The sequence below is a fragment of the Apium graveolens genome, chromosome 1 (assembly GCF_009905375.1).
Source record: "Apium graveolens cultivar Ventura chromosome 1, ASM990537v1, whole genome shotgun sequence".
Taxonomy (NCBI): Eukaryota; Viridiplantae; Streptophyta; class Magnoliopsida; order Apiales; family Apiaceae; genus Apium; species Apium graveolens.
The window spans coordinates 90,136,307-90,159,525 of record NC_133647.1 but is presented as its reverse complement, the minus strand read 5'-3'; the positions used below and the strand labels follow the sequence as shown (position 1 = coordinate 90,159,525).

Here is a 23,219-nt window from a genome sequence, read left to right as displayed (position 1 = left end):
AGTTTAGGAGTCGTTTACCATTTAATTTAAGGGACCACATAAACAACAATTAAAGATTGCTAACTATTGGAGTAGAATGTTGGCAAGTTGATATAAATAAAATTGAGTAAAAATAAAATATTAATATATATAATTATTTTGCAAAATTGACAACTAATTTGACAACCCGGAGATATATCGTGATGGTCCACCAAACATAATCCAAAATGTGCCGTTAAAAACCCCTCCCCGCCACAACCACACTTTCCATTTATAAAACCACACTCAAACTGAAACACAATCGTGATCCAACCAAACAATGGCTCTCACACCCCCACCTCTCTCTCTCCCCTCTTCATCATCTCGCCTCTCCTCTCCCTCCGCACCATCTCTCCTCTCCCACTCCCTTTCTCAACTCTCCCGCCGCTCAACAACCTCTGTTTCGATTTTTCGAAAACGAGCGAGTGGAATTAGTGTTCGAGCGTCTGTGAATATTGAGGAGAAGAGTAAGGAGGTGGATGTCAAGTGGGGAAAAGTGTCGGCGGTGTTGTTTGATATGGATGGAGTGCTTTGTAATAGCGAAGAGGCTTCGAGATTAGCTGCAGTTGATTTGTTTGATGAAATGGGCGTGAAGGTTACTGTTGAGGATTTTATTCCTTTTATGGGCACTGGTACTCACTTATTACGATACTGATACTTCAACTCCATATATTAGAACTCGATTGGTTAATAACTTTGATTGAAGGATACTTGTTTGCGATTATGATAAATACTGCGTTCCTTTGATCATTCGTTAATTCTCCGCTTCCTAGGGTTTTACTAGCCGCTGTGACACGAATCTAAGAGTAGTATACATGTAACATATTAGTGGTAACAAATTAGTGGTTAGAGTGATGCGAAACAAGGTTTTAGGAAAAGCATACATGTTATCAGTTTCAGACTTAGACGGTTTTACAAATTAGGATAAAGTAATTTGTTAATATAGAGAAGAAGAGAAAAAGAGGCTTGAGCAACAAAAGAAAAAGTGATCATTCCTAAGTTCAACCGTGAACCTTGCAATAGTCAGTTGGCATGAATTAGAACCGTGCAATGATCAGTTGGTATAAATTAGACGTGTTTCCATTTATTGGAGATTATAGTCGTGCAATGATCAATTATATTTACTATTATTGATTAATTATTTTTCTATCGACTAGGTGAAGCTAACTTTCTGGGAGGTGTTGCTACGTTAAAGGGTGTCAAGGATTTTAATACTGAGCAAGCAAAGACGCGGTTTTTTGAGATCTATCTTACTAAGGTGGTGAAGAACATTTGTCGTGTTGTATTCTGTTTCTAATGCATCAAAGGGAATGCTATAAAACCGTTGTATGTCTTCATGTAGTATGCAATACCGAATTCTGGAATAGGATTCCCTGGTGCCTTGGAACTAATTACTCAGGTAACTAGGATGATTCTCTGAACAGCTTAAGCTGTTTTAATTTGGCCAAGAAATGTTGTGATTATATATATATATATATTGATTCTTTTAAAACAGTGTAAAAGCAGTGGATTGAAAGTAGGCGTTGCATCTAGTGCTGACCGCATAAAGGTTGATGCAAATCTAGCAGCTTCTGGTTTAAAATTATCTATGTAAGTTGAACTAATGTTTTAGCGCTCTTTAATTTCTACGCTATTTTCATGCTAACTACACTTTGATGTTTCTCTGAGATTTATACCCTGTTTCGTGCTAAAAAATTTCATGGTTTCTAATAGTATTTGGAAAGCAGAGTTTAGCTCAAGGAGTGCACATTTGTATATTGTGCTGCCATGAAAAAAGTGCACAAAAGCCTTAGACCAAAACCAACTGAATATTTGTGCTTTAGGTAAAATATAATTGTATTATATTTATCACTATCAAAAAACATGTTGCGGATCTTCATGTTCGCTTAAAAATGCGAGGCTTAGCATTTGCTAATGGGTTATATCTAGAGATGGTGGTTAGTGATGGTTTTAAAATTAAGCTTATTGACCGTGTCCAGGAATTAATATATATATATAGTTTTTTGTATGTTCAAACCATTTTTTGATTTCCCGGACTGCCTGTTAGTTTGCTAAATCAGCCATAAAACTTTGACATATTAATGTTAATTGTTTTACAAGAATACTGTAAAGTACGGAATACCTCCTTACCCATTTTTCTTCCATTCTGTATGTAAATACTAATAGTTTTATTTATTTAATGTCTTTGAAATCGGCTCCCAGGTTTGATGCAATTGTCTCAGCTGATGCTTTTGAAAATTTAAAGCCTGCTCCTGATATTTTTTTGGCTGCATCGAAGATTTTGGATGTTCCGACTAATGAGGTGTGTTTTAAGAGATTTTGTAAATTGACTATTAGCTGTGTATGTTTAGGTTGGATTGGATCGAATGATGGGGAAATTAAGGAAAATGATTCTCAGCCATCTTCATATTTGACATTTTTCTGGGACATAAAATAATAGTGATACCTTTATATGTCTTCATAATTTTTAAATCTTTCATATTCATGGATAATATTCATCTGAGCTCTATTATCTCATATCTGCGACAAATATAACATTGTATTTTTCTTTCTAGTGTCTTGTGATTGAAGATGCCTTGGCTGGAGTGCAAGCTGCTAACGCAGCAGAAATGAGGTGTGACTGCCAACCCTGAATTGTTGTTTTATGGTGTATATATATATGCATATGATGTCGGTTCCATATGGTTTGAGTTGAGCTTATGTTCTTTATGTGTAAAGTTCTGCAGCCTCAGCTTATATGTGATTTTGTTTGCCTATTTTTTGAAACATGGATATGGAGACTTCTCTTTTTGTACTTATCATGAAATATATGGTCGACTGCAGATGCATTGCTGTGACAACAACTTTATCCGAAGATATTCTTAGGAGTGCTGATCCATCACTTATCAGAAGGGATATAGGAAATATTTCACTTACTGACATTCTATGTGGTTCCTCTTGTATGTAATTTTTTTAATTAGTACCAACTATACCTTATGTACGAACAGTACCAATAGGTGTTTAATTAATATAGCGTTTTTTGAAGAAGCACGTGATCTATTTGTTTGGTAAACATCAATTTATGGATGTGATTGTTTCCTTTTATCTACCACTCGTTAAATTTGCATGCACCTGTAAATTGATGTGTAAACCCTGGTTTGGTTTCTTGAGTTTGAGATGAGAATATCTGTTATGTTGTTTTCCGTGTGATGTTTTTCTGGTTTACTTTTATTTAACTCTAGCCTCTTATTTTTGGAGAAATGGGTGCTGATGATGACAAACTGTTGCAGATCCAGAGGTGAAGGAACCTCGATCTAACAACTCTTCTACAGAAACCTCACAAGAGTTACTAAATGATATAAGAGGGACTAGTTCTTCCCAGGATGAATATTCCGCAAATAGTGTGGCTTTAGGAGGGTAAGCATTAAGAAACACATATATAGATGGTCTCATACAGTTCAGGTTTAACACATTTTTCTTTCTACCTTTTTTGAGCTCCATACTTTTTTTAGTCAGTTTCCGGTAAATTTTAAGTGCACCCTTCAAAGCGTTATATATAAATATTACGCACTCCCAACAACTTTTTCTCCGCTTTTTTAGGAGGCATATTTTAAAAATTGTGAACAATATCAAAAGAAGATTCTTCTGGGAAAAGTAAAAACAGAAAGGAGAGGTTGCAATTTTTTTTATTATGAGGTTTGTGAAAATAATTGGAGGGTTTGAGCTCTATTTTAAATTGTTAGGAATATAATAGAGGAAGGAATGAAAATTATAAACAAAATAACACACAAGATAGGAAAAATTTCGTTGAATTCCATCCAACCAAAAAGAGCGTTTTGGTTTTGAAGAGATGATAATCTAATACTTTTTATTTAATGACAAATAATAGTATACACAGTTTATTGATATATTTAATGCGGTCCAAATATATATATATATATATGTATACAAGGATAAGTTAAATCTTATTTTGTGAAATAAATTTCAGGTTACAGGGTACTCGAAGAGATATCTTGAGATATGGTAGTTTGGGCATATCGTTGACATGTCTTGTCTTTGCCATTTCAAACTGGAAGGTATAAGTTGGAATATATAGGAAGCAGAGAACAGTAGGATATTTATTATGTAAGCTGGTTGTTTTCTGAAGATGAAATCTAGTATAAATATGCGGAGGGGACAATATAATACTTTTTGTTTTATTTATTTTACTGTATGATCTCCGGAAGTTGCTCTACATTTTGCAGTCAATGCAATATGCATCTCCGAAAGCTATATGGAATCTATTATTTGGAGTTGGTAGTCCTCCTTTCAAAGAAAGCGAAGGTCTGATTATAAAAATGGGCATTTAATTGTCTGGTTAGAAAAGTATGCCTCGACAGTCTTGTTTTCTGTATTAATTTATATAAATGTACATCTTCTAGTAGGTGAATAATATACATTCCATGCTTTTAAAGTCGTTAAGTGTCATGTTTGTTGGATTTTAATCTTTGTAAATTGATTATAAATATACAGAAGGATCTCGCCCGAGAATTCAGCAGTTTGTGAACTACATTTCTGATCTAGAGAGCAAGTAAGCGAGAGTTACTTCCCTCTCTATGTGAATATATAGGGCCTGACGTTGACTATGGAAATTAAAGGTCATGTTATTAATCCTACATGTTCTGAGTCAAATAAATTATGTTGCTCTTTTATCTATTTTGATTGCAATTCACTTTTCAAATTTTGATGATTAAATTAATTAATTATTTTACCATTCCTTTTGAGCCACTTCTGCGGTACTGTTGGGTTTATATTTGTAGTACATGTCATTCTTTCTCCAAACTAAAAAAGAATTCAGAATAAGATGTTCCTCCTAAAATATCATAATTACAAAATTCTTTATGCTTATATCACAAACAAAAGTTACAAATAAACCTGCATTGGTTTATCTTTACCTGCATTGGTTTATCTTTACCAAGTAGGGCACAATATTTTTGGAGAAAAATAGAATTTTTGATATTTTTTTGCTAATTATTTGTTTTTTTATCTAAATCTTTGAAATACATCTTTGAAAATAGGATAAGTCCTTGGGGATTCTAATTTCAGAACAGATTGTTCGGCACGACATACTTCATGTTGTCATAATATTGCATCTTAATTAAAATCAAAACATATAAATTTTTAGAAAATGTATATGCATTAGATCATAAAAGACCGGAAAGGTTAAAATATATACATAAAGAGACCTACATAAATTATGGTGTCAGATGAATTGAGTTTGACTCCAATAGTAACTTGATAACGTAAATAAATTTGTCCTCAAGATGTGAAATAAATCTTAGGCTTATCTTATTGTATCTTAAAGAGCTTAAATTTGACTTCAAGTGAATTTATCTTAAATTCGTTTTTGGATGGATGGTCAAATGTCCACTTGCTAGCCGCTACGTCATATGTTCGATCCCTAAAGAGCTTCTTGGTGTAAAATATGAGTGAGATTGCGTACATCGGGACCTTTCTCAAACCCTGTAGGAGCTTTGTGTACCCGATACGACTTTTTGTATGTGTGTTTATGCTTGTGTGTGTGTATATCATAAGTGAACATAAACAGTTTTGATATTTTACTATACTGAAACAGTAAAAATTAATATGTGTCTGATTGCTTCTAACCTGATCTTGTTGCATCTTCCGTTGTACAAGGGGAACTGCACCTACTGTACCAGAGTTTCCGCCAAAACTTGACTGGTTAAATACTGCTCCTCTTCAGCTAAGCCGGGTAAATGATTATGTAATTTTTCCTTTTTTAAGCAATGTTCACTTGTTAAGAGTGATTGAATCTCTTTACCTAAGTAATCCACATCTATGTATATCACCTTTCATCAACATGCTACAATACGCTAGTACCTTTTTGAGTTTAGCATGAGAAATATTTTACTCAATAGTCTGCTTATTTTCATTTTCTTTGTTTGTTTTCTCCCGATAGTTTATCTGAGCATGTTGTTTATTTGTGTAAGTAGAAGTTATTCTTGGGCAAGGTTTAATAGTAGATAATGAACTAGTTAGGGCTTTAGGAGAAAAAGTAATACATTATTTTCATTTTCATGTAAATAGCATCTGATTCTTTATAAATGATGCAAATAATTTGCTACAACTAGAGTTTGTAAGCACTGCGTCAAGTGGACCATAACAATGACAATTGTCTATTCTAACAGTTGGAATATGGAACAGGATTTGAAAGGAAAGGTGGTTCTCCTGGACTTTTGGACATACTGTTGCATAAATTGTATGCATGTCTTGCCCGATCTAGAGTTTTTAGAGAGGAAGTACAAGGATATGCCAGTGAGATTCTTTTCAATTTTAGTCAACTAATTATTTTCATTATTCTTGAAGCATAATTTTTTTATTCCTGCGCATCTGAAACTATTTTATATCAAGATTTAAAGATTTTGTGTGATATTTTATGCATGAATATCTAACTTACTTTTACTTGCAATATTATTTCATTTCACTCAACATCACCAATTGAATTTAAACTTGCACTTTCTTCATTAATGGTTGAACCAGGGTGGGATCCCCCCATAGCGGACACCTGTAATATTAAACATAATATTTAGATATATATGAAACTTGTGTAATTATAGTATACTAGTCCCCAACATGGTCCTGGGTCCACATAAGGCATGACACAATGGTTTTTATCTTAATAATCAAATTGGAGCACTAAATTTTAAGTTATGATATTTGGTCAGCTACTCGTCTTAGGTCCACATATGTACGTTTAAACAATAAACTATCACTTGAATGGAGCATTAAATGTCATGCGTTCTTGCAACTTAAGCCGCTAATCATTTTCAGCTTTCCTTCTTGATTTTGAAATGGATTTTGTGTAAAGTATATGATACAAATATAACTGAATATTAAGTTCAAACCCGAGCACAATCAATATGTAAGCACTATGTAAATTGTTGGAGTTTTTTGGGTTTGAATTTAGTTATTTTGTATCTATATTTGACATAAAGTTGATAAGAATATTATTTATACACCGGGTAATGTAAATTGCTTTAGTTTTTAACAGTCTGAAAATTAAATAAGACATAAAAAACTATAATAAGTTTTTTAAAACAAAGCTAGAATTAGGCGTAAACAAGAAGCCTGGAATGAAATAACCACTTTTCATTGTAAAATTTGTCATAGTAAAATTATCAATTCTTACATAATAAGTAATGCTTACCTTCCCAAAATTGAGGGTGGAAGAATAGCACACCATTGGTATAAAGAGCCTCCGTCCTTGCCTCCATCTCCCGAAACATGTTATAATCTTATGCTTTTTAAATTTTGTTATGGACATTGAACTTTAGTCTTCTCAAAAGTCAGTTGTGATAAATTTAGATGAGTCAATTCATAAGCATATTATGATGTTCTCATTGTGAGACTTTGTCTAATAACAATTGTTGTTGTGCAGTTCACTGTTGTTGGAGTTCACTCAGCAAAGTTTGACAATGAGAAAGACCTAGAAGCTATTCGCAATGCAGTATTACGCTATGGAATCACACACCCGGTATGTGAAAGACCATATTGACGATTTTTTCTTAAAAACATTAAATATCAATATCATTTTTGAAGTAATATAACTTTTATTATCTAAGAATTTCAAGCAATTGCGTAATCCCTGAATAAAGATTAACAAGATTGACAGCTATAATCTAAGGATGCTATTTGTGTCACTCATATGCTTGTGGTTTAGTGTGTTCTACTTTTACATTGATCACAATAAATTTTCATTAAATCGGTACTGATTGCATGTTAAGTTGCTATATTTATTTCTTATCTTGATGCATGTAGAAATGCATTTTTTTTCTCTTTTTTGGTATATGAGACGTAGAATATTATTATGATATATATAGATGTATAGTTTTTGTTGACTAGTCCCATTTTTTAAAATATTTTGAATATTTGGGGTATCAGAGGATATAGCTCTCTCAAGGCTTTTAGCATGGAGGTTTAATTGGATGATATACTATATGCAACACTCCACTTCACTCTTATAAGTAAACAATTGTATAGCATGAAACATATAAACTAAACATGTAAATTTAAATAATTGACGGAGCGGGGACTTGAACCCAAAACCTAAATCGAGCAATAACACCAATGGATTTTAACCCGAGATTATGTCGAGCTCCAATACCATGTTAAATATTTAACTCTTCACTAATCGACAATATTCAAATCATTATCCAACTGACCACCAACATTCAAATTACCCGTAACAACTATCCTACTACTCACTCCCGCCATCCAACTCACGTACGAGTTTCAAATCACCTACAACATCCAAATCAACCGGAGTTCCTAGTCATGGCCACGTCTCTCTTGGATAGGCTCCAACCGATCTACGATAGAGTCACACAATATCATTTCGGATGTGTTTTCTCATGATGTACTATAGTCCTTGACGTAAACTTATTGAGAAGCTTCCTTTATCTCCTCATGCTAGCCTTCAAATCTTCCATCATGGCAATCTCAACATTCACTTTTTGGACGGTAGCTTTAAGGTTATGTATCACGTTTCACATTAGAGCGGAGTGAGCATGAAAGTACTAATCTAAAACTGTTAAACTGACGTTTAAAAATAAAAAATGAAATTTGATGAAGTCATGCAACACTTAAATTGTTCTTTATAAAATGAAATTTGGGGAAGTCATGTTGGAGATCCCCAAGATTCTTTTGAAGTGGCGTGAGATCACTGAGATGCTTTTCAACGAGTTTCGCTGCTAAAAATTAATGATGCTAAAGCTCCCTCGAAAAGGCATTGTAAGACTTGATGGATGATCACTCAAGGCCTATTCGGCAAATAGTGAGCGGACAATGCCTAGGGACTTCATTTTAGCAAGAAAGTTGTGGGTGAGTTGAGTGTTGATTTGGATTTTTTTGAATTAGTTGAATTTTGTAGTTAGTTGGATGTTGTGGATGGTGATTGGGATGTTGTGGATGAGTTGGATGCTAATTAAATGTTGTGGGTGCGTTGAATGTTGTGTGGGAGCTGAACTCGAGACCTCTTCCAATCTTCGCTCTGCTACCATTTTGGTAACCAACCTTTTCTTTGATACCATTTCAGTTTCCAGCTATACTAAAACCTATGGTGTTATCCTCACTCGTATAAGTGGACAATGAGACAAAACACACAGACAAAAATAAGCTGTGATATTATGTTAAATTACCGGCTCTCTCAAAACTATATGGTGTTGGATGGGCCCGTATTTTAATCATGAACTATATCCAACCGTTCTTTTATTCAAAATGACGAATAATAGAAATTACAATATTTTTGAAAATACAGGTAGCCAAATTCAAAAATTGCAGACAACAAAAGCTTGAAGAGTTCCCGATATAAAGCCAAATACATTCACAACTTAATAGGGTGTAGGATTGGATTAGTCGCTAATTTGGTTCTCTCACAAGATTATGCCTAAATCGAGAAGGCATAAGATGCTTTTTGTCCAAAGGGATTATGTTAAGATAACTTCTGATCTTATCAGGTGATGAGGAGCTACAAAATGGACAAATTTACTGTGGAGGAGTGTGGTACTGGTGACAATTCAGTGTCTTTTAGATGTTAACTAAAATAATTTAAAAGGATTGAAATGAAATGTTCCTAGTAGTGAACGTATTATAATCCAAAAGATGCGTGTTTTTTGTAATCATTAGTAATCTTACTGACATGAAAATTTTAAATAAATCTGTGCTGTTTTTGGGTTCAAGAGAGGCTGATTTTAATAATAAACTAATTTTTTTGGACATTTGTACTTTCCTCTACTCAATTTTACCACTGTTTATAATCTTAGGTTGTAAATGATGGAGATATGTACTTGTGGAGAGAATTAGGCATAAGTTCATGGCCCACTTTTGCTATTGTTAGTCCAAATGGTAAGCTCATTGCTCAAATATCAGGAGAAGGTCGTCGAAAGGTACTGATGCTCATTACCTTAATATGCCAGTTATTATCATAACAGCTAGAATAGCAACTACTGCTTGTGCGCATTTAATTAAGCAAGTCACATAACTGTTCAATTATTTAGCACCTGTGGTTTTAGTGCTTCATAATCAAACTTTCTGCGATTGTCTAAATGAATAAGCAGAAGGCACATATTTTAATTTGGCTGGAATTTGAAAGCATACTTCCCCACATTTTTCTTGATTAACTGAAATTTTATGCAAAATAATTGTTATAATTATTTTAGTGTCTTTATAACATTCAGTGAGCATTGACATGAAATAAGTCAAAGTACATGAATCTTATACTGCATTTCATGCCAAAGGAATGCTGATGTAGGACTGATACGAGAAAAGGTAGGATAGAGGGAATAAGCACCTGTCTTCACACAAAATCGGTACATACACAAATAATTTTTTGATATAAAATAAAATAATCAAAATAATGTGGCTGGTGTGAAGTATCTTGTCTGAATCAAGCATGCTCAAATTTTCTATGTAAATGTATTTAATTTAGTCATCAACTACCCTGCACCCCTCTCTTACCCTTCAGCAACCAGTGGTCATGAACCCTTTCATTGAGAAACCTATATTGTCATTATGCTCTCCCCTCTAAGTTTTGCTGACAAAAAAGTTTTGGATGATGTAGGCTGAAACCTGGAGATTCAACGTCGACTGTAGGGTAGATTTATGGTTTAAATGGTATCATGCCGTGCTTGTAGCCAAATTTTTTTATTTAGGTAGATTGTCAAGTTGCATAGCTTGGTGATATACTTGTACAACTATCACCAAGGAGTCCCATATAAAGTTATATAAATCTACACATATTTAGGCATCCCATCTTGTAGTTGGCATATGAACGAAAACATTTCAGATCTTCATTATGCTTCAAATGACTTCTCAAGTAATATTTTTAAGTAGTAAATATGATCAACTGTTTTAATGATTGCAAATTTTCACCTAAAGATCTATGACATTCATCTTAGTTATAGTTAATGAATAATATTATAATACTTTTTCCTTTTAGAATGTTGATACGGACTGTAAATTGTTTTTACGATGATTCTGCTTCTTTCATCTCGCGGTACCATTTAGGATCTCGACAGTTTAGTGGAGGCTGCACTTTTATTCTATGGCAGAAGGAATGTCTTGAGTAGTACACCAATTCCTTTGAGTTTAGAGAAGGATAACGATCCTCGCTTGTTGGCATCACCTTTGAAGTTTCCTGGTAAACTGGCAGTTGATGTATATAACAGCCGGCTGTTCATTTCAGACAGTAATCATAACAGAGTTGTGAGTCTCTCTCTCTCTCTCTCTCCCCTATGATTTACGGGAAGTGACTTTTAAAGTTTTGTGTGTGTGTGCCAAATAATTTTCAATTTTACATTAACGAGGAAAATAAAAAATTAATTTTATCTTCCAAATATATCTAATAGAAATTAATTGATTTGAATTAGGTGGTAACTGACCTAGATGGTAATTTTCTAGTCCAAATTGGGAGCACTGGAGAAGAGGGCTTTCGTGACGGTAATTTCAACGAGGCAGCCTTTAATCGTCCACAGGTGATGGTCCATTTAAATCAGATATCTATCTCTGTATTTGTATGAACCTGTCAAATGTACATAGTTCCAAGAAATCTGCTTTTATTTGTTGTGAATGTTTCATTAGATTTCCTAATCCTAATTTTTCTTGTTTGTTTAGGGCCTTGCGTACAACCCCAAGAAAAACCTCCTGTATGTTGCTGATACTGAAAACCATGCTTTAAGGTATCAATCTGCACTTTGTCATACTTGAAAATCTCTTTGTTTCAAACTTTTCTGTTGTTAAAAGTTCATTTTTTGTTAGACTTTCTCGTTCATATGCTTCAACATTGAATATGTAATATGGAAATAAAAGTAAATCTGATTTGGTCCCTTAGCATGTAGATGATGACAAAAACTCAAAATAATGACTCTAAATGTTGGTTGTTCCCAAATTTCGGAGGTAATAATAACCATACTGTATAACAGCATTGCATGTATGGCTAAGGGTTTATCCGAGTGGTAGCATTATGCACAAGACTACTTCTCATGCTTACACTTTTCTAGTTGGCATAGATCATATTAATGCAGTACTGACCTTGCATGACTTAACAATTTGCTTCTGTTTATACCTTCAATTATTTGTTAGCATGCCGACAGATAACTTGTGATAATTCAGAATTTTTAGCGGAATTTAGAATAATTGAAAATGAAAACCAAGGGGATAATTTGTTTTACCACGTAGGCAGTGTTCATGATTGCAGTTGAGAATCTACAGGCAGAGAGACTAGAGGAACTTGGAGAGGAACATATTGATGCTCGTAATATGTAAACATGATATGATAAGTATTGACATACAAAAAAACGACTTCCTTTTTTGGTAATGTCTAATCTGTTCTTTTCACAACTTCGACCATATGATTCATGGAATATAGTCACACCACCTTTCCATTTCTACTGACATTACACCTCTCAAGACCATGCTACTTTGTAAGCATCCATCAAACCCCAGTATTCTGAAGAAAAATCACAAAACATGTGGGCATTATGTGCTACATGTGGCATTCAGTGCAAGTCCACTGTGACATTTGTACAAATTACAAAAGATAATGATATTTGAACCCAAACTTGCTTCTAAAGCTAATGGGTCCAGCATCCTATTGTGTAGCAGCACCTAGAACTAAGGACCACTCATCACCTGTGTACTACTTTATGACGAGCTGTCAATAATCTTTTGCAATTTACTGAAGCGATCTTTTATATCAAGCTGTGTATTCATTGGTATGGGCCTCAAGATAGTAACAGAGCTACAACTTCCTCCAATAGCTTCTAATATTAAAGTTGGCGAGATCCTTTATGATAAACAGGGAGTTAAATTAGAGAAAAAGAAACTTCCGTGTTAAACGTATTCCAGTCATAGAGGTCTGAGGAACCTAATTATTGATTCATCCGTATGTACCTTTCTAGTATGTACTAAATGTTTACTGAACAAAGGACTGTCTGACCACTGTTGCAGCTCAAGTGGATTTCTAGCAAATAAATTTCTTGTTCTTTTGGCTGATCCTGAGGTCCGGTGATTGCCTATGAATAATATGATTAGAGTAATACTAGGTGATCTGAATTCGGTACAAACTAATTATGCAGTACTTACATGGCTTCCTTATCCATGTATCGATATAATAGATACTTTTAATTATAATTAATTACATCAATGTCGTCTATACATGAGAAAATTAATTTTGTAGCAGAAACCTATTAAGGGGTAAACCTGGGAAATGAATTAAAGAGGATACGGCCGCTTCCATGTCATATTTTAGCTAATTTGGTTGATATGTCAAATCATTGTTACCCTGTTCTTGCACTTATCCTAAATATGGCGTCCTCACTCCTCCAACCAGTATTTTGTTTACAAGCCAAGCCTACCAATGAGCACTTCCAATAGCTGTTTTCTTTGCAAAAATCTCCCCAACTATTTCCAAAATAGAGCTATAGGGATATGTTCTTAGAAAGCAGGGATTCTTCCGTCACCCATCGAATTCTTGTATCCCACGTACCCCCGTACTGGATACTCTCAGATTCTTGGGGATACTCGGATACTCAAAATTCATCTTTCATAATATTTGTACTACAAACATAAGTGATTTTAATTTAAATTCTTGTGTTTTAGATTCTTATATCATGTATTTGATTCAGTTTGCATAAAACTAATAGTTTTGTTAATGGATTTCATCATTCAGAACATCAAATAGATATTTATAAAATAATATATGTGATGTATCCCCTGCACCCGATTCTCGATATTATTTTATTTGTCGAATCGATGTATTCCCGCACTACGCACCCGTATTTTCGCAGCCGTGTCCTTGCTTCTTAGGTTCTTACATGGATTCACTTTTTCTATTATTTCCTATATATAATAAGCTGAACCAAGAACTTATCTTAAATTTGGTCTGTTAGTCTGTCATGTCATGTACTACAATGAAAATGATCAAGATCATTGAATATTTAAATTGATATGCACCTTTAGATTAAATATTAATAATTGTAGTGTTTTAGAAAATTCTAGGTTTAATCCTTGGCAACTACAAAGATATTCATGATTTTTAAAAAACTGAACAATAAGTTTAAGTGTTTACTCATCTGGGCTCTGTACAAGAATCCTTTGTTTAAAACACTGCTGAAACTCCGTAGTCCATAGGTCTATAAAAACGATAAAAATATGAAATGCATTTGTAATCTAAAAGTTTATATTAATGGGAATTGTGAAAAATAATCTAAATATAATTATATTGATATGGATAAAACAACATATGTATACCATATTAGTAAAATCAAATAATAGTATATTATCATAAACGAACATAAGTATAATTTAAAGCTAATGTATAATTGTAATATTTCTAGTATCCCAGGCACAATAATGTAGGGTTCAAATCTCATCATTTGCATCAGTTATACTGTATAAAATTTAGGTTTGACTATCACTAATGATATAATATATATTTTTTTTACTTTAAGTTCTAAAAATGCGAAGTTGTATGGTTCAAGCATTAAGGTTGAAATGCCATTAATAACTGAACTATATTAGTTGATAGTTTGGTTAACATGTTTATGGTAGGAACAATAACTATTAGATCTATAAAGTAAATAAATGAGAACTGTTACACCGATATTACTAGAAATATATTTTATATTTTACTATTTAAACTAATACCAAAATTCGAGGTTGGGATTATATAAGTAACATAACAAAATTACATTACTATTAATAGTTCCAATATCATCAGCCATATTATATTCTATTTTACAGTACTTTTTGTAAAACTATTTAGAACTATAATAGCTATTAATAAAAACAATAATATTTAACCGGATTAAAAAATTATATTATGAATAAGTAATTTTATAAAGCCAAACTAAGATCCTATAAGATAAATGAATAAATATTGCATTGGAATTATAAATTATTACTTATAATAAAATCATGTTATAATAATGATATATTATTAATATTATAATCCAAAAATATATATTAATCATTATAAATTATATAAACATATATCTTTCTGTAAATTAATTAATATGAATTACAATATAATAATTTTATTGATCAAATTAAAGTAAAACCACTATTGAAAGAATGATAAAAAATTACTTTATTAAAATAAAAAATAAAAATAAGAAGAATTGTGAATGGAAATTTTAGTGACATAAATTATATTTAATTTAGCATTTTACCATTGTAGGGTTATCAACTTTGTTGATGAGATGGTGCAAACTTTGGCTGGAAATGGGATCAAGGGTTCTGACTACAAAGGTGGACAAAAGGGGAACTCCCAAGTATGATATGACATATCTTTCCGATTTCTGCACAAACATTTTTAATTCTTTAAAAAGATAAGAAAACTGACGCGTTACAAGAATGCCACAGTTCTTGTGTAGTTCGGTTTGTGGTCTTTGTCTGCAGCTTAGTTGGTGAATGACTATCTGAACTTAAAATGTATTTTCATTTGACAGCTTCTCAACTCTCCCTGGGATGTCTGTTTTGAACCTGAGAATGAAATTGTTTACATCGCAATGGCTGGACAACATCAGATATGGGAACATAATACGTTGGATGGAGTTACGAGAGCTTTTAGTGGTGATGGTTTTGAAAGAAACTTGAACGGTTCAAGGTACTATTGTAAAAGAGCAAAGTATAGTAGAGCAGAATGATGCATCTGTTAATGACTTCTCAGTTTCCCTATAGACATAGATATTAGATGATTTTTCTTATGGAATAGTTGTGCAAAATCTATTTTTTGAGATAGTCTTTTGCCTATATATAATGATATTAATCCATCCTACATGAATGCAGTTGATAATAATCATATAAAAACTATGCAAATGCAATTTAAATGCACCAGAGCTTCAAATACTATATAGGAGGTAAAGTGAATAACAAGTTGGTCATTTAGTCTTTTCCATGACTAAAAATCACCTCTCCTTGTAAGGTTTTATTAAAGAATTTAAATAAAAGTGACAAGTAGCATCACTTTTATATCCTGTCATTACATCTCCGTAGATTAGAATCCTTAGATGCATGGTATTTACCAACTTTTTTTCAGGTGTGTCGTTTGGAATATATTTTGCATAGTTTGAGTGTAATGTAAATTTGTGATTTTAAAACAATTGGTGCTTTTTCCTGTCGTCCTTCTGGTCAAAGCCTGTCGTATTGTAGAAGCTCTATTATTCCGATGATGTTACAGCTTGTTACAGATTTGTTTCTTCTGTTTATTGTATTCTTTCTACAGATATCTTTGGTTATATATTTACTCATCTTTGTCATCTCTATAGAAGGCTTATGAAAACTATATTTGATTATTTTAAATGTTTACTTACTGTTTATCTGGTTCAATAATATGACACAATGTATGTTGTTATCATCCTATGTCATAAAAAATGAAGCCCAACTTAGCAAAAAAAAAATGATGCCCTTCATTATTTGATTTTATTTTTTTCTTCTATTGGACAGTTCTCTAAATACATCGTTTGCCCAACCTTCTGGAATCTCTTTGTCACCAGGTACTATATTTAGGATAGTAGTTATTTCCTACTTTTAGCATGGTTTGGAATTTCTGAGTGACTTAAACCACACACCGGGTCTCTTCTTTTGTGCTTTTTCAGATTTGAAGGTGGCATATATTGCTGATAGTGAGAGTAGCTCCATTCGATCAGTTGATCTGAAAACAGGAGGGTCAAAATTATTAGCTGGAGGTGATCCAGTTTTCTCAGACAATCTATTTCGGGTTTGTCTTTCTACTCAAGATATCCTTTGGATCTTTAATGTAGTTTTGATTGGAATTATGTCTGATGTACTGTGAAACTTTTTCTTGTTTGAACTCGGCAGTTTGGAGATCATGATGGGACAGGCTCAGAAGTGCTTCTTCAACATCCACTGGGTGTTGTATGTGGAAAAAATGGTCAAATTTATTTTGCGGACTCTTATAATCACAAGGTAGCTCCTGATATAACCTGAGTAAACTGTTACGAGTGAAGTTGCATACTATGCTTTCAAAACTACCATCTGCAATATCGAACTCAAATTTCATTACACTTGCGAACATACCATCTATTTTTAAGGTTTTTCATCCAATTAGTTTTTCCATGATTATATTTCTAGGCATATATAAATACAAATATAGTTGTTGAAACATAAAGTGGTCGAAAACTTCCTCCCGGAATTAGCTGAAAATGACGAAATCTGAATCTCGATATTGCCGGTTGTAGTTGCAGAGATGTAGTCTGCGAATGGTATGTCAGTCGAAATATAGGTATATGTAATGCACTTTATTCAACAGTTACTGGCAAGTCCCCTTTTAATCGCCAGTCATGCCAATACCTTCAAAATAAAATGTTGTTTTTTTCTTATTCGGAGGCCCATATATGCAGTATTACAGGAATTACTAACCTTCTTTATATATATTTAACTTGTAAAGTTATCTAAGTGAAGAACTAATGTTTTTGATTTGTAACAAAGTATTGTGATAGTATTAGGCACTTTGAAGTAGATTCTTTAGGTTCTGCATTGATCTATTATTCATGTTACTACTTATTTTTAAATATCTACTCGAGAAACCATCAATCATGATCTATTGTATGATAGTAGAAGGATAATATCAAAATATTGGAGGTATGATGAAGAACTTTAAAAAGTTTATTCATTCTTTATGGTAGTGTTTTGCATGGAATCAGCAGAGAGCAGTGATGAATTTCTTTGTTTACTTTGATTTTTCATAAGTGCATGGTTTTATGATTCAACTAGGCTCAGATGTATGATCTCGAGGCAAAGAATATATACAAGGGGCGGATAGATTATAAACTTTTCTATAATAGAAACTTACAAACTTTTTTCTACATGTTACTACTTGGTTTCATTAAGTGTGTCCATTTTAAAAATAATTGAAAACATCACCTTTCTATTAAAAACATATAATTAATTTTTTCATATAACGTCCGTTCAACACACATATAACTTTGGTTCAATATCGTAGTTCAAAAAGTTTCTAAAGTTTGTACCAAAAAGGTATGTTCCGAAACCCACCCCTATATATATAAATATAGAATCTAAACATATATGTAGCATTGGTAAATAATTTTGAAGCAATAGGCTTGTTTCACATTCATTGGTCTCAATTAACCTGAATTACTTTTAAATCACTAGCATGCCAAATATGAATGGCAAAGTATGCTGCGGTTGCAAGATGAGTTTGTTAAAATACAAGTTGGATGAGTTCTTAAAAACACAAGTTTTTAGGTGATTTTAGCCTCCAGAGCACTTAAACACTTAATGTCCTATAATTTAAAGCACAATATGTACTATATCAAAATTAAGTGGAACCAGGGATGGGGATAACATTGAATATGTGCTGCTGTAAAGTCCCATATCATGATACTTTCAGTACTACACACCATTGTTTATGTAGGATTTTCTCTTTTGTGACCATTAGTAATGCAAATCATACCTTTATGTTTGGACCTTCCAATGAGCCTTAACATGAGATAAATAATTGCATCAAAAATGACTACTAAGCATTGCGTGCATGTGCATGTGCTTATGTTTTGGATGTGTATATATGTTACACCTTTTAGCTAGTGAAGGTTTCAGATCCTTTATCAAATTGCACGCCTAATTTATCAATAATTATCTACTGATTCGTAATAACAGTGCATTATGACTGATGGTGATAGCTAATAGTTAAATTGACAGTTAAATGCTAATGGATTTCCATAATTTTAGATCAAGAAGCTTGATCCAGACAGTAAAAGAGTAAGTACATTAGCAGGTGTTGGCAATGCTGGTTTTAAGGATGGAGCGGCATTAGAAGCTCAGGTAACAACTCATATCAGGTAGCCCATGCGAAGCATGGGTTGATACAGAATTTGTAAATAAAATGTGGTATTTATTAGAGTATTACTGATACAAATCAATTTTAATATTAAGCCTGGTCATGTAGAGTACTTATGATTGCAAATTGAAATGAATAGATAATTAGTTAAACATGAACATACTTTAATGTTTACATACTTGTATATCTAAACAAAAATTGTATTATATCAGTCACGTGCTCACGTTGTAACACTTTCCATAGAAATATAATTTCATCTTTTAGTTCTTTAAGATTGGAATAGAATTCTAATGTATAAAAAATTAAAAAATTAATTTGTCCGGATAGACACATTAAACAATATAAAATATAAGTATAAATTTAGAGTAAACCATATATAGTACAATAGTGAGATAAAAGGTTTTTTGTCTTTGATTTATAAAAACTAGATATTATTTCAATTTTTACAATTCTCAGGAATCGAATTAAGATCTTCAAATTGAATAAAGAGTACATATTTGAAAATTGAAATATTAGTTGCCAGGAAGCGGGCATAGAATTACATGCATAAAATATTATTTGATTTCTTTGTAAGGTCAAAAGTCTAATATAGTATCATTCGAACACGATGATGATAGACCTACTCTATATTGAACTTAGTATCAAGTATATGTAATATATTTAAGTCTCTTGGTATGCTTAATTAAGATGCTATCTCATACTCAAGTTATCTGTGCAGCTTTCAGAGCCATCAGGAATCGTAGAAGCTGCAAACGGTAAAAACCTATTTATTAGTTTTCAGATTTTTTTATTTAGCTGATGTTTTATCGTTAGAATGCATTATGCAAAAGGCCTTGTTTTTCTAAACAAATTGAAAGCTTATTTTATCCCAAGATATTCTTGTAAAGGACGTCTCCTTAAGAGTTCAGACTATTATATGGCTCAATATGTTTCCAAAATATTTTGGGCAAATCTAAAACGGGAAGTAAAATCAAAAGGATTTGCGGCTCTTAAAGACTTTAGCAATTTGAGTATTTTTGTCATTTAGAACATATAATCTTTATATGCTTTCCTAGCAGTGCTTAATAGATGTTTTTGAAAACATTTCATATATACCTTGTATTATTTTTTTCGTTTTATCAATAATATACAGCTTTCCCTTGTTCTTCTCTTTTAGTTTCTTAAACTGTATTCTGCCCACCATTTTTTTCACCCCAACATGATTATAGATATATCTCCAAGTGACAAACACATTCAATGTATAGGGATAGTTTATATTTAATCACTTTTTAGAATAAGCATTAAAGTTGGACAGAACTTTAACTGCCAATGTACCAGTGTTGTGATTGTACTTGACAAATTAGTTTTTTAGATTTTTGCACTAAAAGCGACATGAAATTAACTCTCTGCACAATTCATTGATGTCATTCAGGAAGACTGTACATAGCTGACACAAACAACAGTTTGATTAGATATCTGGACCTCAATAAACAAGAGGCTAAAATATCCACTCTAGAATTGAAAGGAGTTCAACCTCCTAGAATAGTATCTAGGTCACTGAAGCGCCTTAGAAGGCGATCCGGTGTGAGTACAGAGACTGTCAAAGTAGATGGTGTATCATCATCCGAGGGTATTTTGTCTCTTAAAATATCAGTACCTGAAGGTTATCATTTTTCAAAGGTTCTCTCACTCTCTCAGTCAAGCACTGATATTTTTTTATTATTAACTTCTACTTTCAAAAGACTAATTTAACTCGTAAGGCAGGAAGCACGCAGTAAGTACACTGTGGATATTGAGCCAGAAGATGCAGCGACTATTGATCCCTCAGAAGGGAATCTCAGTTCAGAAGGAACCGCATTGCTGCATTATAATAGATCTTCTTCTTCCGCTTTCATTGGAAAAATTAACTGCAAGGTACGCATCTTGGTTGTGTTAAATATCTGTTTCTTCCTTTCAATTTTATACAGTAAGTGTACAAATAAATTCCTAAGTCTCAGCGGAGAAGAGCTTAATTTTTACTGAATTTGTGTGAGAAAATTGTGAAACTCAGTTGGACTTTCATGAATTAGTTAAAGTGTGTCCATAAAATTCAACTAGCCATCACTCATCAGTCTGTTTCGCTACTTGATCAAGTTCTGTTGCCCACTTGAATTTATATATATTGTTATTCGTTCTCCTGTCGACTGAACAAAATTTTGTTATTTTCTTAAATGAGCCAACAGGCCAAGCTAAAAGTCAAATAAGACGAGGCACCAAATCCTCTAAGTACTGGACTAATATTCCTGGCCCCTTGTTACTGACACAGAACAAAGTAAACAGCAACGGGGATGAAGTTTCTTAGTGGTTTCCCAGGGTTCTTGTTGCTAAAACAAAACAGCTACATCTGCCCTTCCATTATGCATATCTTTTTTTACTGCTAACTTATCGCTTAATGAAAGAAGTTAACTATGCCTCTTCACTTTCTATACACAAAATTATAACAAATAAATACCGAACGAATATTTTGATACGAATTTCGTTATGTTGAAAAGCCAAATGTGTAAATACAGCATACTGGTAGATAAGTGTGTACGTGGCAGGATCAGACAAGAATATATATAAATATATAAATCAGGTAAAATGCATACATATGTATAAATCGAATAAAACTGAATTATTTTCTTATATCAAGTAGTGCTATTGCTGTGTTCATAAACATATATAATAACAATTGTCAATTCAGATTACAAGCCTTTGTTAATTTCTCCTTTATTCTCCAAATGTATCCTGCTTTCAAATTTAAAAGCCCTTCATTTCCCCACCTTACTTTTGAAGGACATTTGTGCACTGTGAACAAGGTCTTTCCTTTAGTTTATGTGCTATCCCCCTAGGCTATGTTTCTCAAGGTCCAACCCAGATGGCCAGAGTGTTGTATCATCTTTTCTTTTATACTAGATTAAATTCTCGAGCTACCCCATGAACTAAAGTTTATTAGTTTTCAGTTCATTTCATGTATACTATTACTATGAATTATATTCCACGTAAATACCAAACATTCTCCGTACTAAAGTCATTATATATTGACCAACAGACATCGCCTTTCAGTCAATGACCAATTTCCGGTTTGGCGTCCTTAAGGTATATCATTTACTTAAAAAAGGCTTATATGAATAACAGATTCTGACAACATTGTTTAGGAGGGAAATCTGTATGTCAAAAGATAAGTTATTCTAGCATGTATCAGTTATTGCAGATGTAAAGCTGAGTCTTTAGAAGAAAATATATTTGCAGTTGGCGATGCACATCCTATTGTCATCTCAAATCCTACCTTAGGTTTTATGTGTAGTATGCTTTTAATAAAAACATATATACCAGTTAGTCCATAACCATTATAAATATTTTAGTCTGTTTCGATAGGTATACTACTGCAAGGAAGATGAGGTATGTTTATACCAGTCTTTGACTTTTGAAGTGCCTTTCCAAGAGGTTATATCAAACTCTACGCCCACGGAGGTAAGACTTTCGTATGTTGTGAAACCCAAAACTTCCTCGGATAGCTTGCAGCTTCCGGTTCCATGAGATGCTGACTTGAAGCATGTAAAGAAAATGCTAGTCTTTCTCTTCATTTTCCATATGTAAATAACTTGAACCAACTTGCATCCAGTCATCCTCTCCAGTAAAAGATTACAAGGAGAAATGTTGATGATTATGTGCATAAAATTTTGTTTAGTTCTATATAAATTCTGTTCCTTGTATATTTGTTATCTTTGCCAGAGCTAGCTTGCTTTTGCTTGTAGAACATGGCCAATACTGTTGTGGTGCATATACACCAAGAACATCATGGGTGGCATGCATTGCTCAAAATTGAGCGTTCGCATACCTGAGCTCTGTTGTATACGAGATCCGAATTATATTTAATAACCAATTTTTATAAAACCTTGAGGTATATATGTTTAATGAGATTATTACCTTGCACTATTAGCTTTTCTCTTCTACTTATATCATATGTTAACTTTAATTAATCTTATGAATTACATTGATATATATTTAAATTGTCTATTTCTACGCATGATTTCTATAACTCTATTCTTTTTGTCATCTGTGTACATATTAGATCAAGATAAATAAAAATAAAATAAAATAAAGAAAAAGATGTTCCATTGCGAAGTTTTCTACCTTTGGTTTATCAGCAAGTCTGAAATAAATCGCTGGTAGGTATCAATTTAAGCTTCTTAATCTTAATCCTCATCATTGGCGCTTAAAGATGCATTAAGAGTGTGATGTAAGGAATGCTTTACCTTGTTTACAGGGTCTGCTGTGGTGCTAGCTTCCATTGAAGTGGTATTTATGTTTATAATATACTCGTCATGATCATCATTAATTTTAT

At 32.8% G+C, this 23,219-nt stretch overlaps 1 protein-coding gene across 4 annotated transcripts; it reads left to right on the top strand.

Moving 5' to 3' along the window:
• Positions 1 to 241: 241 nt before the first annotated feature.
• LOC141665019 (protein SUPPRESSOR OF QUENCHING 1, chloroplastic) lies at positions 242 to 22,795 on the top strand. 4 transcript variants are annotated; one of them, XM_074470979.1, is made up of 28 exons: positions 243 to 650; positions 1,176 to 1,276; positions 1,361 to 1,417; positions 1,514 to 1,608; positions 2,221 to 2,320; positions 2,574 to 2,632; positions 2,842 to 2,957; positions 3,288 to 3,414; positions 3,986 to 4,073; positions 4,242 to 4,320; positions 4,510 to 4,567; positions 5,674 to 5,749; positions 6,202 to 6,312; positions 7,436 to 7,531; positions 9,819 to 9,941; positions 11,062 to 11,259; positions 11,424 to 11,528; positions 11,668 to 11,732; positions 15,233 to 15,326; positions 15,504 to 15,661; positions 16,501 to 16,550; positions 16,653 to 16,774; positions 16,876 to 16,983; positions 18,766 to 18,858; positions 19,593 to 19,629; positions 20,286 to 20,533; positions 20,618 to 20,767; positions 22,237 to 22,795. In XM_074470979.1, the coding sequence occupies exons 1-28, from the start codon at positions 299 to 301 to the stop codon at positions 22,270 to 22,272; spliced, it is 3,102 nt and encodes a 1,033-aa protein (XP_074327080.1). In that variant the 5' UTR covers positions 243 to 298; the 3' UTR covers positions 22,273 to 22,795. The 4 variants fall into 4 exon arrangements, with proteins under 4 accessions (XP_074327089.1, XP_074327080.1, XP_074327085.1 ...); XM_074470977.1 differs by having other exon boundaries at positions 244 to 650; positions 22,250 to 22,795; XM_074470984.1 differs by lacking the exon at positions 22,237 to 22,795 and having other exon boundaries at positions 20,614 to 20,767.
• The last annotated feature ends 424 nt before the right edge of the window (positions 22,796 to 23,219 follow it).